General features: G+C 57.5%; 1 protein-coding gene across 2 annotated transcripts in view; it reads right to left on the reverse strand.

The window, feature by feature from the left end:
- Positions 1–18,496, reverse strand: part of SCUBE1 (signal peptide, CUB domain and EGF like domain containing 1) — a 137,921-nt gene that overhangs the window by 53,827 nt on the left and 65,598 nt on the right. Inside the window, exons 6-7 of one of the 2 annotated variants that reach the window (XM_058308904.2) lie at positions 12,908–13,024; positions 10,316–10,405 (exon numbers count right to left, since the gene is read on the reverse strand). In XM_058308904.2, the coding sequence (XP_058164887.1) occupies positions 10,316–10,405; positions 12,908–13,024 (207 nt within the window). The remainder of the gene's footprint in view (positions 1–10,315; positions 10,406–12,907; positions 13,025–18,496) is intronic. The other variant, XM_058308905.2, reaches the window with a different exon arrangement.

Here is an 18,496-nt window from a genome sequence, read left to right on the forward strand (position 1 = left end):
GTCAGGTTCAGTGGGGCCGGATGCCATGCTTTAGCACATCATCCAGCCAGGCCTTTTGCTGACTTCAGCACAGTTATGCAGAAATATAATAACAGGCCTGCAGGCCCACGCCACCCCGGGTGCCTCCGCTTACCTGAGAACTGCCCTCGCTCGGGAATTTTCTGTGAGGTTAATTTCTGTCAGTGGAAATGTCTTCCAGAGGCACCAGGAAGGTTCACGATTTCAGGGACTCAGGGATCCTCCCTTGAGCCTGGCTGGTTTTCACACAGGCGCTTGCAAAGCAGAGGCCACCAGGATATGAGGCGCGACCCAAGGACTGACAGAGCCAGGGGCAGAGATGCTGGCCCAGGGAAAAGCCTGGGGTGGGGGCTGCCAAGCAGGCAGACCTTTGTGGGGGGCATCCCTCATTTGCTCAGAGGACCGTAAGTTCTCCAAGCATCCTGGCTGCCCTGTCTATTCTGGAGGACCAGAGGCTTCAGGTGAGGGCAGGTGGGGGGCACAGAGCACGGGCACAGCAAGCCTTCTCCCCGCCCTGCCTCCTGCCTCCCCTCCAGCCCCTGGCTGCAGGAGTGTGCAGAGCTGCCAAACTTGCGCGTGGCATCTCCTCTGAGTCAGTTCTCAGGAGAGAGAGGACAGCGCTGTGACACCCATTCTACAAAAGGTTCAGAGGACTGGGGAAGTAGTTGAGGTAGGGACCCCCAGTCAGGCAGGACCTTCCAGAGGGGTGGGACAGGATGTTTGGGGAACAGACCCTTCTCCCCATCAGCAGCTAACACTCCCTGAGCACCCACATGCCAGGCCCTGTGCGGGCAGACAAGACCGCAGCCTCCCCTGGAGCAAGTGCAGCATGGGTAGCAGGATGAGTGGGAGGCATTCAGCTGCTCCCCCACTCTGACCTGTGTCATCTATACCCCAGCACAGTCCTGTGGCAGAGTTGCTGGGACATACAGAGCGCTTGGCATGGAGGCTGCCTGGCAGAGGGAAGCCTGGCTCTGGATCCCTCTGCACTGCCCCAGAGACTCAGTGAAAGAGTGATTCTATGGCCACCTGGGCAGAGGGGGCAGCGCCTGGCCCCTCGGCACAAACCTCTGCCCGTCCAAGTGGGGCCCTGGCACTGGTGCCCTCCCCTGGGACTTAGAGCTGTGCTCAGCCCTCTCCCCAGAGATCAGCCATGGAGCTGAGCAGGGCCGCCTGGAGGGCTCCTGCGTGCAGGCCCCTGGCCGACCCCGGAGCTGCTGCTTAGCCCTGCTGGTCCTCCAGGGCTGGTCTGCCACCAGGTAGCAGGCCCACAGCCCAGGCGCTCACCTTGCTGTCATTACCCCACCCTCAAGGTTTCAGGCCTCACTGGGGTCCCAGGCGTAAGACGGCAGCCTGGATGGCCCTCAGAACAGAACACAACTGAGCACCCAGTTGTGCCGCTCGTATGTGCTGCCTGAGACCATGACGGAGCACCCGCTAGTGCCACCGCGCAGCCCTGGGCTGCCTGAGACCACGATGGAGCACCCGCTAGTGCCACCACGCAGCCCTGGGCTGCCTGAGACCACGACGGAGCACGCGCTAGTGCCACCATGCAGCCCTGGGCTGCCTGAGACCATGACGGAGCACCCACTAGTGCTGCCCACACGGCCGCAGCTGCCTCAGAGCAGGGACCACGACTGAGCACCCACTAGTGCCACCACACAGCCTTGGGCTGCCTCAGAAATAACTGAGTACCCACTGGTGCTGCCCACACGGCTACAGGCTGCCTGAGAGCAGGGACCACGACTGAGCACCCAATAGTGCCACCCATGGCCGCAGGCTGAGAGCAGGAACCATGACTGAGCACCCACTCGTGCTGTCCACACGGCCACAGGCTGCCTGAGAGCAGAGACATGACCCCTTCTCGCACATGATAAAAACAGGCTCGGAGAACGCGAGATGGCTTTGGCAAGGGGATGCGTCAGTGACTTGGGAGCTGGAACCGAGCCCAGGTCTGCGGCCAGATAACACATTGGAGCCCAGCATCAGTGTCAGCAAAACTCCCAGGAGGCGTCCCTGCCCTAAGCACAAACATGGTTCTTGAAACAAAGGTGTAGCCTTGACACAGCAGCAGCGCCCAACTTCTGGGGCTGGAGGAGGAAATCTCCCTTGGGAAGCTGGGTGCTGCTGGCTGCTTCTTAATGGACAGGGGCTGGCGCCATGGTCTGCAGCCGCCGCTGGCAGCTTAAGTCACACCTGTGACATGGGGCCGGGAGTGGGCCTCCTGCTCTGCCTGGAACATCCCATCTGGTTCTGAGTCCAGCACCCAAGGAACGTGTGCCCCTCTCCCCGCCCCCCATCAGCCCAGCCCACGGCAGACACGCAGCCCGTATCTCTGGGCCTTGAGAATAAGGTATCATGAGCTCTGCTTTATAGAAGAGGCCCAGAGAGAACAAGTATTTGCCCAGGGTCACAGAGCCGGGGGGGGTGGGGGTGGAGAGAGCTGGCCTTGACCTCGCCACATCACAGGGCTCTACTGCTCACAGCAGTGCAGGGAATGGCTGTCTCGCACATCTGTTAGTCACTGGCGTCCCTGCCCCCCCAACAGATGATGGTGGGGGCAGGAGGCCTGGCAGAAGGTAGGCCTCTGGCAACGCTGGCTAATGGGAAGTGAGGACAAGCAATGTCAGGCTGAGGCCACAAAGGTCCCCAGGGGTCTCCAGCTTGCAAAGGGACAAGGGCTGTGTGGCCATCAGGAAGAAGGGGTGGGGCAATGGGTGACTAGGTGGCAGAGATCATCGGGGTCAGATCTGTAATGGCTTTGGGGGCCCACTTGGAACAAACCAAGGGCCCAGGCACCTGGAAAGAGGTTATTACGGGGTGGGGCATGTTCTGGTTCATGCCCAAGAAACCAGGCCTGGCTGCTCTGCCAAGAGGCTGGGAGAAAGGGGTGCCGGGCCAGGGTCCAGCGGGGGGCCTGGTGGTGAGGAGGGGCTCAGTGTCTCGATGCCAAGTGAGGTTAGGGGCCAGAAGCCTGTGGGAGTCAGGGGTGACTTGGCCCTAGTGCCCAGCCCCCACCAGCTGCTGACCCCGGGGGGCTTTCTGCCCCTGTGCCGGGCAGGGGTGCCTGGGGGCATTGCACCTGGCCCCAGGGCCTGGTGCAGGCTGCAGGGTTGGTCACAGGGGAGCTTGGCAGGGCGAGCCATGGATAATCGCTCTTTGACGCTCTCAGGCAGGTTTGACAGAGAAGCACTGGCAGGGGAGGCGCCGTCCCAGCAGGTCCTTACTTGGCCCCGGGGCAGGCTCCACTTTATGGCCTGAGAGGGAAAAGGACATACGGAGGTTGCCCAGGGGATGCGGGCAGGCCGGGGGTCCCAGTGCCTGACCCCCTCTCCGCGCGTCTCGGCCCCTAGCACCCAGGGAGTCCCCAGCTGCCTCTGGAGTGCCCTCCGCCGTGCAAAGGAGACTGCAGCGTCTATCTCAAAGGTCCTTGGGGACCCAAATGCTATGGGGTCACACTGCCCTACTCTGTCCTACGTCCCATGCCCCTCACCGCAAGGCCTGGCCGTCCCATCTCTGCCCCCCGCCTCAGCCCTCCCACCCGGCACAGAGCCACTCATGCGGGCGTCTGCTGGGGTCAGCGCTACACCCCACAGTGGGGCTTCCTGCGATGGCCCGTCTCCACCTCACAGCCCCGAGCCCCTGCTCCCTCCAGGCCCGCGCCCTGGGGAGGGTGGGCCTCACTGACCAGTCTAACTGGGGAGCAGGGTGGTGACCTGCCCAAGGTCACACATCCTGCATGGGGGACAGGGTGCCCCCGGTCTCCCACGACTCTGCTCTTGCCCTGGGCCTCACCTTGGGCCTGAGGAAGAGGCCCTGAGATTCCCGTCCTCTGAGGCTATAACTGTGGAGGTGGAGCCCCTCATTTTGCTCTGAGAGAGAAGGGCCTACGGAATGCGGGGAGCACATCGCTGAGGCCCAGAGGGGAAAACACTACCAGGCCTCAGGCTCCGAAGGAAGCCAGGGGCTCACGAGGGGCAGCTGGGGTCTTCTCAGGACGCGGGTGAGACTGCTCATTCCAGCCAGGCTGGTCTCTGGAAGCACCGGAGCCCTGCCCTGCCTTGAGTGGGCCTCACTCCCACCAAGCCTCCCTGCAGGGCTGGCCCACGCCCTTCCTGGCACCCCACTTCTGTCCCACGCCCCTCGCCAGAGCTGCATTGCCACGACCTACCTCCTTGGACCTGTCAAGTCACATGTGTGGACGCCACTGAGAACAGCAGCTCCGGCCTGGCAGAGACCAGCTTCACCTGGGGCTGGCTAGTCCAAGGCCTGGCTAGTCTTCTTCTCGAGTAAGAGCCCTGTCTCTGGAGCTCAGCCCCACGGGCAGGGGCCACGGGGAGGAAAGGGGGCCTGCCTGAGCCGAGGCCTGTCCCTGCCTCCTCTTGGGCCAGGTCTCCTCCCGACTAGGGAACTGCCCTGTGTCATACTCCCTTTGCCAGCACACACATTGGCCTGAGGCCCTCCTCACAGCCCAGGATGTCAACTCTGGGTGCAGCCCCATCTCCCTGAGCTGGGCTCCTGCTTGTGCAGAGTGCACCGAGACTCCAGGAGAAGTGAGGTAACTTGCCCAAGTAAGCGAAGCTTCCAAGAGGAACTGGAACCAGGCCTGTGGCTCCAGGGCCAAAGCTCTCTCTCTCTCCCCTGGGCCACTCCTCACTGGCTCCCAGGGCAGGGGGCTTCTCCTGGCCTGGCCCCACCTCTGGAGATGCCCATGCAATGTTTGCCACGTAGGGCCTCGCGGATGGAGAGCTGATTTATGGAGAGCTCTCTGAAGGCCAGAGCAGATGAGCAGGCTTCAGGGGCTCCAGCCCTGCGAAGCCCAAGAGGCCCGAGCGCAGGCACAGCTCAGAAGCAGTGTCCCTATTGTCTGCTCTCCATAAGCATCGCCAAGGACAGCTCCAGCCAGAGCCTGGCAGCGGAGAAGGCGGGCACAAGCAGGGCTGGGGAAGGGAGAGGAACCCCTACCTACCTTTCTGGGCCCGGCCCCACCCCTTCGAATTACTGGGACCAGGACGAGGATGCCTCGGGGTGGTTCTGCTGGATTACTGGAGCACCAACACTCAGGGTGGCCTGTTTAGTGAAGCTGAGGTCGGGGCGAGGCCCAGAGACTGCAGCTGGCTCTCCCCCCGCCTCTGCTGGCTCGGGGGCTGTGGCGTCTCTTCTTCAGGTGCCTTCAGCCTGCACACCCACGTCCTCAGGTTTAAGTCGCCCCTGGAGTGGCCCTGAGCTTGCTGGCTGCCTCTCCTCCCTTCTCAGGCCTCACGCTCTTCTGCACAGTGGGCACAGCTGCCTCAGTCCCGCCAACTGCAAATTGACGGCCATCAGTGAGGAGGAAGGGTGCACGGAGGCTCGGCAGCCGCCCATCTCAGCGCCTGTGCTGGCGGGCCGGGACCTGGGGAGAGGCCGCGAGGTGAGGGCGCTGCCTTTGCGGTACTTTTGCCTGCCAGGTCGTTCCTCTAGCCCGAGGTTTAAGACTCTGTGGTCGGCAGAACCACCCTGAGGCGTCCTCGTCTGGTCCCTAGGCCTGTGAATTTATGTGGCAAAAGGGATTTTGCAGATGGGACTTGGGGCCTTGAGATGACGCAATTCCCCTGGAGTGCCAGCGGAGTCACAGGGGCTTAACATGGCTGTGCAGGCAGAGGCAGCAGGTGGGAGAGCTGGAGAGAGAGGCAGTTAGGGAGAGGCAGCCTGCTGGCTCCAAGGACTGAGCCAAGGGACGTGGGCAGCTCCTACAAGCCAGAAAAGACAAGGACACGGCGCCACCGCGGAGCTCCAGAAAGGCGTGCAGCCCTGCCCACACCTTCCCTCTCACCAAGGAAGACTCACGTGGCACTTCTGATCTCCAGACCACAGGATGACAAATTTGGGTTGTTTTCAGCTCACTTAGATTGTGGTCATTTGTTATATCAACAACAGAAAACGAATGCACCACTTTCCCAAATAGACTTCTGGGAAAGGAACTTGATTTAAAACCTGGAGCTGGCAAGTATGACTCAACCCGTCTTGCTAGGCGCGGGATCCCGGGGGCCCGTGATAAAGTTGAATTTTGTACCCTGGCTACTCAGATGTGTCACACAAGTATGTCTGCCAGATAATTCAGAGTGACTGATCACTGTTAGCTTCCAAACCCCAAATTTTAAACAATATTAACAGAAATATAAAGCTGGCCACACATCTTCAGGCTTCTTTAGAGTAAACACAACGTAGCCGACTCTCAGCCTATGCTCATGAGCCGAACATCAATTGCTGGGCACAGCTGAGACCCAGCTCCCCAGAGGCCTTCCAACTCTGGCCTCGCTCTCAGGCTGGCCCCTGCCTCGGTGCACCCTCAGCCCTCCCGCCGGCAGCCCCTCCCCACCAGAACTGGAATCCTGGCCCCGACCCTGTGTCCTTTCACCCACCACTTCACCCTCTGAGCCAGAGAGGCCTTCCCCCACTTGCAACAGTGCTGCGCCAGGGGATGGCATCTCAGGCACGTGTGCGAGCTGCCAGGGCCCTACTGCCCACGCAGGACTGGAGCCTGTTGGTGTTCACCTTGCTTAGGCTAAACCTGTAAACTTTGGGTCCAGAGAGACCTTGGGGAAACAGAGGCAGGCTCCAAGCAGGGGCTCGAGGGGCCCAGCGTGGGTAGGGGGCCCCATTCTGTGTCCTGTGTTCTGCTCTCGCCTGGCTCTTGGCTGTGCAGGCAGGTCAGGGACGGCGAGGTCTGCAGCCCGGGCACAGCAGGTTTCTGGAATGGCTCCGAGTCCCAGAGCCAGAGAGAAGGCGTCAGATCTGAACCCTGCACGCCTTCTGGGGGAAGGGCGGCTGGAGCCCGCAGCCTGGCATGGGGACATGTGGCCCTCAGGCCACTGAGCACCTGAGCCTCTGATAACTCAATGGCCAGAATGGGGTGTGGCCTGGAGCCCCTCGGAGGACAGGAGAGCCGGGGAAAGAGGGGTCACTCTGACACGTAGGGCGAGTCTGTTCCTTCTGCTGAACACAGGGAGAACCAAGTGGGGGTGTACCATGGAGGAGGGGAGGGTGTGCCCACGGAAGGCAGCTCCTGGAACATGTGGGGAGCCCTCAGCCTGGGCTCCCCTGCACCACACTCTCCTCAGAGGGAAGGAGCCCTCTCTCCTCGTCCTTTTCTACCTGCTCCAGAAACAAATCCCATCAGCACAGAAAAGCCCCTGCAGGTCAGGGCTGGGAGGGAAGCTGAGGGGCTGCCGCTGAGGTGAGTGGGAAGCACAGGGGCCTGGCTGAGTGGCGCACAACTCACAACTTGTCACGACAGCACGGCCCCTCTCATGGGGGCACTCATCTCTCACCTTGTGGAGAGGAGGTGGTGCAGTGGTCAAGGCCAGGGACTGCACACGGCAGAGCCCAGGCCTGCCTTTGCTGTGCTGTGTACACCCACGATGCCATGCCCTCCTCTAGCCCTGGGCCACACAGAACCAGTCCATCCCCCTCTGCCCACCCCACTCCCTTGCCAGGCCTGAGACATGCCGGATCAACAGACCGTGGCGCTGGCAGGTGACAAATGGCTTGGACCCCCACCCCCCTGCTGCTCCCTCCACATGGTGCCTGGCCTCCCCCATTCTCAATCCCTTGCCTCGACTGCTCCCAGCCTAGGAGCAGCCACCCCTCACTGGGGGTTCCTCCTTAGGGGCCGAAGTCCAGTTCCACCCTTAAATCATCACCACGGGGGTTATCAGAGGAGCTGTGTCAGAAGGATGGAGCCTGTGGGAGCACCGCTCACCTGTGCTCTAGGTTTGGGGCCGCGGGACTGACCTTCCCTGGAAGCCTCTGAGGCTCCCTGGCCTGAGGTGAGAGCTGTAGTGAGATCAAAGGAGAGGGGGTCTCCTCATCAGGGGGCAGGACAGACTCCGAGAAGGGGGTGAGGGCTGCGAGAATCAGAGAGGTGGGAAGCAGGGAGGCACACCATCCCCCATCCCCAGGGGGCTCCCAGCTCTTGCCCTGCATTCTCAATGACGCCTCCTTAGGCCCTGACCTGCGCAAGACCTGGTTCTGGCCATTCTCCCCCAACCCCTATCTTGAAGAGCAAGTCCAGAGGCCTTTCTCTTTACCTCCCACCTCACCACCAGCTTGGCTCAGCCCTCCTCTGCCCCCCAGTATCTTCCCAGGCAGGGGGCAGGGCACCTGAGGCCCAGCTCCTGGTTCTGCCCTGCCCAACTCTGGCCTCGGACAATGGCCCCCTCTCCTGGAGGGCGAGGCCAAGGATCTGGGGCCCTCCTAGACCTGAGTGTGGCATAGGAACTCCACCGAATCTGAGGCTCCCCTGTCTGCTCCTAGCCACCTTTCCAGAAAGTCGACGGGTCTGGCTCACGCCTTCCTGGAGTGGAGTGGTCACACCTGCTGGCTCCTACCATCATTTCCAGTCCTTCCCAGGCCAACCCAGATGGCCCAAATCAGCAAGACAGTCCTGCCCAGAGGCCAGGCAGCAAGCTGACCACCAGCTGGAGCTGGTCCCGTCTGCCTGTGTGACCAGAGGCGAGTCCTCGGAGCTCCTTCTCATCTGAAAGACAGGCTGCCCCTGGCATACCCTTCAGGGGTCACAGAGCCCCTTCAGCCTGGCCCACTTTGCTCCTCCAGCCTCCTCCCACATGTGGCCCACCCTCCTGAGGCCCCCACGAGGCCCAGGACACTATCCTCTCAGGACCCTTTTGGCTCTGATCGCTCAGGTTCCATGATGACCATGACCTCTGGGCTGAGCTGACCCCTGCAGGCCAGAGGTGCTCTTGGGTAGGCCAGCTGTCCCCCACAGGCCTGTTTCCTCCTCTGAGAAATGGCGAACACACTACTTAACCCCAAAGACACCGGGCTGGTGTGAGCAACCAGTGACACAAGGAGGCTGGGGCACTTCCAGGTCAACTACAGCTGTGCTCAGGGAGTCCCCGGGAGCTGGCGGCACTGTGGGAACTGAGGAGGGAGCACGGGCTGGATGGATGCATGGGTGAGGGCAGCCCGGCTTCTCTGTCCAGAAGGAATCCTCTCTTCTTCCTCTTCCTCCTGGGCCCAGGGTCAGGCCCCACCAGGCTCCGCAGGTGCCCTGAGCAGCTGTGGTCACAGGGAGTCCGGACTCGGCCCCTGGAGTTTTCCGGGCCTGTCTAGCACCTGGACTGGCCCCAGAAGGTGGGACTCTGAGCGCAGCTGACATCGCATGGACCCCCAAAGCCAGCCTGATCCTGACCAGGAGGCGGTGGCTGAGGGGACAGTGACAGTGGCACCATGGAAAAGTAGGCTGAGGCCGTGAGCCCAGCAGGTGTGGGTTGGGGCCATTCACAGTGTCGGAGAGCCGGAGGGTCACCAGGCGCTGTCTTAGCTCCCTGCTGCTCCTGCTTCCACCCAGGCCTGCTAGATGACCTAACCAGCCCGTCCCCTTCCTGGGGCTGTTTTCCCAGCTATAAAATGAGCAGGTTGGACTGGACGGCTCTGAGATCCCTGCAGCCACCAATCTAGCACGTGGATTTTGTTCCCTGAGCGTGAGAGGTGCTGGGTGGTGACTTCTCTCCCAGGAGTAGGGCCTGGTAAGGCCCATGCTGCCTGCCATCCCCACTCTACCCCAGCACCCTGGGCCGCTGAGTCTCAGGTCTGCTCTGTTGACCTCTGCTGATCCTGGGGGTCCTAATTGAATGAGGTGTTTTCTGAAACTAGGAGGTTACAGCAAATGTCTCCTGACAGGCTGGGCCATTAAACACTGGCTCTGGGTTCTTCGCTACAAACAAACATACAAACAAGAAACAAATGTGTTTGATGGAAGGTAAACACTTTAAAAGGAAAAAGTGAGCTCACATTTGGAGTGTAGACCCCACACTCACATATATGGGCACACCCCAAGCCACATGGACATACCCCCACGCACTAGCACACAATCATACACCTCACGCACTAGCACACCCCATGCATTAGCACACCCCTGGTAGCACACTCACTCCCACGCTAGCACACACATACCCTGCATCAGCACACTCACACCCTATACTACTATGTGTGCCCCACGCACTAGCACATACCCTCTATGCATTGGCACACTCACATCCCCCACTAGCACACTAACCCTTATATTAGAACACACAAGCTTCATGCTGGCACACACACACCTCACACTTGCTGTATACACCCCACACCAACACACTCCCCCCCACACTACAACACACATTCCACACCCTAACACCCCATGGTCCCCCCACACTTAGGTTCCTCACACACCAGCATATACCCCTCACATACACAAACGCATGCACGCAAGAACAAAAGTGCAAGTACAACAAAGGAAGTGGAAGAAAAGTGTTACCCATGAGTAGTCGCCGTTTCACCCGCTTGTCCACATCAGCTACTGACGTGGCATTGAACTGAGAGCGCTCAATTGCAGCCTCATCCTTCTCTAAAACACAAGTAAGGGACAAACACGGAGCCGGTGGTTAATGAGAGCCCACTTCCCACAGCCCAAGACAGTCCGCCTCTTGGCGTGGCACGGACAAAGCCAACAGAGCATGCTGGGCCAGCGTGGTGTCCTCGCCAAGGGCCAACCCCAGGAAACTCCAAGGAGGATGTGTTTGGGGGCGGGAGTGGAGAGGAGTGAGGGCGAGGGGAGGGCAGGAGGCAGGGATGGCCACAAAATGAACTGGGACACAAATGGGACAGAGGGGAGATCTGCAAACCAACAGAGGAGGAGGCTGAGGCCAGAGGGACAGAATGCCACCAATGGAGGGCCACAGAAGCAGGCAGCACTGTTGTGGTATTCAGGGAAACACAAGCAGTTACAGATGCACGTGATCCAGGCTGCACAGGCAGGCACAGGGCAGGGAGGCAGGGTCGTGAGGCCAGGGATGGTGGGCCAGGGCACAGCAGACGCCCTGCCGTGGGATGTGTGAGCATAGCAAACACTCGTGCAAAATTAAGAACAGAACACACAGAGGGACAAACAAACAAAAACAACAGCAATGAGTCCAACTGCACAGACAGAGACCCCCGGGGCCCACGGGGGCAGCGCTGGTTGCCTGCTTGTCTATGGAAGGCTGGAGCAGAACATTCAAGTGCTTGGCAGCGGGCTGCGGGGAGGGCTCAGCCGTGTGGGGAGCATGCAAGAGCAATGGCCCGGAGCGGGCAAGGGAGCATTCCGGCAGCATGGCCATGAGGCTGCCCCAAGATGCTCCCTGTGGAGGAAGCGGCAGGGAAGGTTAGCTGGTTCTTGTTTCTTTGCTCAGACAGAAACATATGGAGACACTCGTTACAAAGAGGGAAAAACCGATGGGTAGTGAGCAAAGCCAGATGACAGTTCTCATCTGGGTGGGGTGGTGGCAGCAGCAGCAGCAGCTGGGTACAGAAAGTGATTTCTAAGGGGTGGGGTAGGGGGAGTGGGGGCTTGGGAAGTTAGGGAGCCGATTCAACCAGGGACCATCACATGCAGCAGACATTAAAAAATAAAACTAAAAGGATGAGTAGGGTGGACAAAGACACAATGTGTTAAGACAAAGGGCCGGGGTGGCCACAGTTGTTTGCTCTTGTCCAGTGGGCAGCAGGGAATGCTCCGCTGGAGACAGCAAACACTGAGGGGCCATGCGTGGGTGGAAACAGGAAGGAGGCCAGGCAAGGCCGGGGAGACGCTACAAGGCAGGACAGCGGAGGGAGAGGTGGGGAGGAGAGGTTCTAGATGGATCAGGCTGCAATAGAGACCCTGGTCTCTATTAATTTTTTGACTGTTTTGGTTGGTTTGGTTTGGCATTTGGCTCTGAAAATAATGAATGAACATCAGTTATCAGACAAGACAGGCAATCAGGGACCATCAGCAGAGAAGCAAGAGGAATGAGATAAAATGAAGTACACGCTGTCTCAAAGAAGAGCGCACACAGAGGAGGGGATCCGCTGCAGGCAGCACCCCCCATCCCAGGACACTCAGGGGCTCAGGGCTCCACCTGCCTTTGGGCCGTTGCTTGCTGACCAATCCCCTTTGGTTACTTGAAAGTACCTCGAGAAATACCTTCCAAGTCTGTGGTAAGAAGTGGGCTTTTTTTTTTTTTAAACAGGATAACTGACTTGTTTTGGGTTTCTAAAGCTCATCAACATTGAAGGGAGAAAAGAGGGTGAACTGCTGGGCACCAACTTTGAAATTCCTCTTACTTTACTCTTCCTGTTACTTTGGAGTGGAGGAAACCCACTAGTGATTATGGCATGGAATGATAAATACTCAAGCTTCACCTTGGAAACATACATCAGGAGGAAGGCTGTGACTGACACTAAATCAAGAGTCCATGTGACAGGACATGAGGGGAGGGGATGTCCCCAAGTACCTGAGAAAAATGGACTTTCAGTGGTGACAGGAAGTCCAGCCATGAGCTCCGTGAGCTCGGGAATGCAGAGCGGTTAAAACTACCCCAAACCCGCGCCACATTCACACCACCCACGTCCCCTGGGTTTTTAGACAATGAGGGCTTCAAATCCTTTTCTGAAAAAACCTCCTGGTTTTCCAGACTGCCGAGGACAGCTGAGGTAACTGAGGGTGGCGCTGAGGCCGTCAGCGAGGCTGCGGCTGTCTTCTGCAGGAGGGGAGGGCAGGCGGCAGCTTCGGGAACGGAAGGCGGCCTCCTCAGGGACACCCCACCTACACCCTCCAGACTGCCTGCGACTCCCCCTGGAGCCTCCCCCACATCAGGACGAGGCCGTGCAGAAGCCGCCGGGAGGGAAGCCAGGCGCTGCGGGGGCCCTGGGCTGAGCGAGCCCCAAAGCGTCTCTGGGGGTGCCGCCATCCCTGCTGCATGACCATGGCGGACTTTTTCCCACTTCCTGTGACCTTCCTTTCTGGACCCTGGTAGGGTGCCAGCAGACCTCAGGCCAACAGCGCATGCCCAGGGGCACAGGGTGGTACGTGGCAGAGGCACCAACTTACCGATGCACGTCCGACCGTCTGAGTGGAGGGCATACTTCTGGTGGCAGCCACACATGGGGCCTGTGTCCGTGTCCTCACAGCTGTGCTGGCAGCCTCCGTTTCCATAGTTACAGGTTACTAGTCAGGCCCCAAGTGTACGTCCGTCGGCATAAACAGAACGACAACAAGAAACGATTAGTTTGTTGGTGTTGGTTTCCTTTAGGGGGTGGGGGCATAAGCTCGTCAGTGAACTGTATCACTGCATCTTGCTGGACAAGGGGGATGTGAACCCTTGGATTTCAGCCTCTCCAGGGTCTTGGGTAGAACTGCTCATTCCTTAGAGGTGAACTGGGGTGGGAAACAGACTTTGGGTCTTCTGGGCTTTAAGCGGAGCTGGTATACAGCTGATGTGCTCAGAGTTGAAGAGAGGGAAAAGCCAGGTAACTTGACCCTTCCTAGGCTCAGAAATAGCCTGCCTTGATGGGCAAATGTCTGTCAGCACCAGGGCAGCCTCGGGGCGGGGAGCACTCGTTTCCTTAAGCCTTGAAGAGTCTTGGGGTGTTTGGAAGGGGACACCTATGCCCTTGAGTCCCAGCAGCAACCCCAGGCTCTATTCCCTGAGAGTCCCCACCCCCTGAGAGCTGAGCAGTGTTCAAACACACAGAACTTAAGAGGAGGTAACGTTATGGGGAGCAGGCGGGTGTGGGGGGGGCGCTTGAAAATGACCTAAAGAAAACCTGTTACACAGTCTGCAATGCCTGCAGCCTGAAGGGTTCCAGATCCTTCAGGCTGAATCTCAAAATGTTTCACAATTTCAACAGCTTGGGGCAGCGAAGAGGGGGGCTGAGCAAAAGGAGCCAGCCTCAGATAGCGAAAATGCCACATTTAAGATTATTTAAAAGAAAACTTTGTCACTTGCCAGGGTGAGGCATCTGGCCAAGGAGGGGGAGGTGACCTCAGGCCCTGGCAGCCCCTAGGGTCCTCATCCTAGGTACATGGGCCACAGGGCTCATGTGTGGCATGTCCTCTCAGACACCTCAACCATTTGTCCACAAGTCTGTGTGCACTCTTAATTTAAGGGACAAGATCCCTGCCAATCTAATCTACATTAGTACCCCCCAGACCACTTTGGCCCTAGAGGCAAAAAGTCTATCACAGGGTCTGGTCTTGTGGTGCTTTGCTATACAGGCCCGTTGGCACGGCTGCAGCTAGAGGGGAGCCTTCCAGGGGCGCCACCCCACTGAGGGACGCCACACACGGAACTGAGTTCCGCAGCTACATTTCCCAGGTCCACCACCGTTTACCAGAAGAACGCTGTGGCCTCCCAGGGCATGCTGTCCTGTGTGATGGCGGCCCCCCAGCCTGCCAGGCGCCATCTCCATGTCGGGGGGGGGGAGAAGGGGTGAACAGGGAAAGGCTCCTACTTGGCATCCCAGGCGCCATCCTCAGCTACCGGCCACAGCGGCTGCTCCCTCTTCTGCAGGGAACCCACCATCTGGAGGGCGGACCTGGCTTCTCGGGGGACTTAATTCCAAGGACCATAGAACTGCTTCAGGAAATCTGCAGGGAGCTCCCAGCACAAAGGGCTCTGGCTCCTCTGTGGTGAGGGTGTCTTCTCTGATACTCTGGGGTGGAGCCCGCCAGCCTTGGGGCACCTCTCTCACCTCTGAAACAGCTCGTCTCTGCCCGGAGAGACCCAGGGAAGCCAAGATTTGCTGAGCTCTGCAGCTTAGCGCAGACTGGGAGCACAGCTCTCAGGTGAGGGGGAGAGGGACCAGCAGAGCTGCCGCTTTGGGTGGACACCATGTACCTTTCTGGAACTGAGAAAAGCCCCATTTCAGAGAGGCAGAGGATGGCTGGGGAGAAGGTGGCAAGAATAATGCAGACAGCTCTTCCAGAGCTCAGATTCCTGGAGAAGGGATAAGCCCTGGACCCTGACTCCAATGAGATGTGGTCTTTCTGGCTATGACCTGCCTTGGGCAACACGAGGGGCATCTGTAGACATCTGTGCCCCTCCCAGACTTTCAAGGCCCAAGCCTATGAGCACCTGGAAAGCCACAGCTTATCCATGTTAATACCTGAGCTCTGAGCTCCAGGAAGACACAGCGGTCAGAGAAAGTTGGAGAAAACCCACTCCAGTCCTTGTGTGTGTCCTGGGCTCTGGATGGATGAGCAAGAATTTGTAGCAGAGCCCTGGCCCAACCTCTGTGGTCCCCAAAGCCCAGAGAATCAGGCTAAGCCAGGCCTCAATCCCCCAGTCCAACTCAAGGTCCAGCAACTTCCTAGACTTCCTAGATTCACTTGGAGTGAAGGGCTACAGGGCAAGTCTCACATGAACCCTGCTGTGTCAGTCACAGAGGAGGAACCAGAGCTGACTGGTGGGACAGCCTCCTGTTCAGTCCTGTCATGCTAGGCCCAGAGAGGCGGGCACATTGGCCCTAGAAATTGTTTAAGGCAAAGCACAGGCTTCAAACACCTGAGCAATTTCCAGCAACCTAGTGGGCAGGGTGGGCCTGCTATTCCTTAAACCAGCAAATGTTCTAAACAAGAGCGTCACTCTCCTTTGACCCATGGTCTGGTCAGGGTGACGGGGGATGATATAGGTTGGTGCAAAAGTAACTGCGGTTTTGCATTGTTGAAATTTCCCATTTGATACTGGAATATATTCTTAAATAAATGTAGTTATGTAATACATAATTTTAATGTGCATTTTTTGCTTTATTTATTTGCTAATGACTTATTACTTGCTTTTTATTTTATATTTATTTTAGACTGGAAAAGATGTTAGACAAAAAGCAAATAGAGCGATTTTCTTATTTGAGTTGAAAATAGGTTGTAAAACAGCAGAGACAGCTCGCAACATCAACAACACATTTGGCCCACAAACTGAAGTGGTTCAAGAGGTTTTGCAAAGGAGACGCAAGCCTTGAAGATGAGGAGTGTAGTGGCCAGCCATCAGAAGTTGACAACGACCAACTGAGAGCAATCATCAAAGCTGATCCTCTGAAACTACAGGAGAAGGTGCCTAAGAACTCAATGTCAACCATTCTAAGGTCATTTGGCTTTTGAAGCAAACCGGAAAGGTGAAAAAGCTCAGTAAGTGGGTGCCTTGTGAGCTCACTGAAAATAAAAAAAAAAAAAATCAAAGTCTGGAAGTGTCGTTGTCTCTTATTCTAAGCAACAACAAACAATCATTTCTTGATTGGATTGTGACATGCAACGAAAAGTGAATTTTATACAACAACCAGTGTCAATCAGCTCAGTGGCTGGACCGAGAAGCTCCAAAGCACTTCCCAAAGCCAAATGTTCACCAAAAGGACATGGTCATTCTATGGTGGTCTGCTGCCAGTCTGATCCACTAGAGCTCTCTGAATCCCAGTGAAACCATTTCATCTGAGCAGTATGCTCAGCAAAATCGATGAGATACATCAAAACTGCAATGCCTAAAGTCAGCACTGTTCAACAGATAGGGCCCAGTTCTACTCCATGACAATGCCTGGCCACATGTCGCACAACCAATGCTTCAAAAGGTGAATGAATTGGGCTATGAAGTTTTGCCTCATCTGCCATATTTACCTGACCTCCCGCCAACTGACTACAACTTCTTCAAGCATCTCAACAACTTTTTGCAGGGAAAATGCTTCCACAACCGGCAGGAGGCAGAAAATTCTTTCCAAGAGTCTGTCGAATCACGAAGCACAGATTTTTACACTACAGGAACAAACATTTCTTATTGGCAAAAGTGTGTTGATTACATGGTTCCTATTTTGATTAACAAAGATGTGTTTGAGCCTAGTTATAATGATTTAAATCAGTCTGAAACCGCAATTCCTTTTGTACCAACCTAAATTAGCTGCTCAGAGCCTGCCTCCTCTTGGACCAGATCAGGTCCCAGAGAGCTATCTAACAAACTCTTCTGTAGCACTTGTCCCAGATGTAGTGACAGAAGGATGCAGGGAGCTGTAGTCAGCCATCCCCACGCCAGGCTGCCTGCAGCTCTGCCTTCAGCACTAGCACAGTGCCTGGCCCAGAGCTGGGGGCGCGTGACGGAGACTGTTACATGAAGGAAGGCAGTTTCCTTCTGGTCAAGATGTCAGTCTGTTAACTGCATGTATTCTTTTCCTTGAGGAAACTTGGGTTGTGTAATAGGGAGGACTGGGAAAGTTGGAGCTGTTCACTTCCTGTTCTGAAAATTGCCAGGTGGCAGGAGGCTTCTCTGTCGCTAAAGGAATCTGTCTGGTGGAGAGGAGAGGAAGGGCTAGCTGGGGTCTGAGGCTGCAGTGGGCACTTCCCAGGTAAGACTGTCCTTGTTTGACCCAGCTCTTGGTGACAGCATACATGCCTCACCGTTTTCAAACCCCATGGCCGCTCTGCCGCAACCCCCTCAGACTTTGTGAGTTCATTTTTGACGCCCCACAGGAAAGAGCCAGGAGCCAAGCGGGAGCTGGCCCACGCCTCGGACCAGACCTGGGGCATAAGAAAGCATGTTCACTCTGGAGAATGGACAACTCCCAAAACTGGGGCTGGAGGTGTGAGCTCCTTGGAGACAGGGGCAGGGCCCCAAGGCCCCATGACTGAGGAGAGCGTGAGCTGGGGAAGAAGTGGAGAGATGCCCAAAGGAGAGCAGATGACAATGCGGAGAATCGAAATGCATAAGGATGCTGGCAGGATGGGGGCCTGCTGTCTTCTTCGCAGTGATGGATGGAGAGCTGGTCAGCCTCTGCCTCCCATTTCCAAGAACTAAGTGAGGGCTGCTCTCTATGAGAACAAGGGAATTGGACTCCTCTGCACCATTCTTTTCGGCAGCAGAAAGTGAGCTTGGTATGAAGAGTTTGTCTCTGGCCAGAGAGAGGACGTGCTCCCAAGAGCCTCCCTCTGCTCTTGGGAGACGCCAGGCCAAAATGACCTCAGTGTAGGTATCCTCCCTGCCCAGGCAGGAGAAGCCACATCCACCAAGGGCCATGTGGCTCTGGGAGGCAGCGCTGGTGCAGAGCTTCTGAGGACTAGCAGGGTGTCTGGCTGTTGTCCTACTTGGTTTCTTGGCTCCCACTGCTTCTGGGGAGCTGGGTGGGCACGTGGAGAGGCCAGCTGCAGACACGTACCCATCAGCCTCCAAGCAGGCCCAGACCTTGCTCTCCCCAGGTCTCTGAGAATATCGTCATTTACATGTTCAGTCACTGCAGTGAACCTTGTGGCGGTCAGGCTGCGAGTTCTGACTTTTGGTTCTGGAAATAAGGTCAGCATAGCCTGGGCCGGGACTGCCCAGAACCAGGCCCTTCCCTGTTCACACCACCCCATTGCCAGGGGCCAACCCCATAGGTGGAGAACCCAGGCATTTAGACCTTTGGGCCATGGCCCCCCATTCCAGCTAGGGAGCTTGGGCTCGGGGGCCATGAGCCACAAGCCTCATTTTCTTGGGGAGAGGCAGAAAGGAACAGGGTTAAATAAAATAAGCACTGGCAGGAGTACTACAGAGAGTCCTACAGGAGGTACTGCCCAGCTCCTGGGGCTGGTTCAGGGTATTAAGCTGGGTGGGGAAGACCCCAGGCCTGAGTCCAAGCCCTTACCCCTCGGGCCTCCCCCAGGCCCTTTGGTGGGCTCTGCCCTTTT

This window comes from Dasypus novemcinctus, chromosome 12, assembly GCF_030445035.2.
Source record: "Dasypus novemcinctus isolate mDasNov1 chromosome 12, mDasNov1.1.hap2, whole genome shotgun sequence".
In the NCBI taxonomy this organism is placed as follows: Eukaryota; Metazoa; Chordata; class Mammalia; order Cingulata; family Dasypodidae; genus Dasypus; species Dasypus novemcinctus.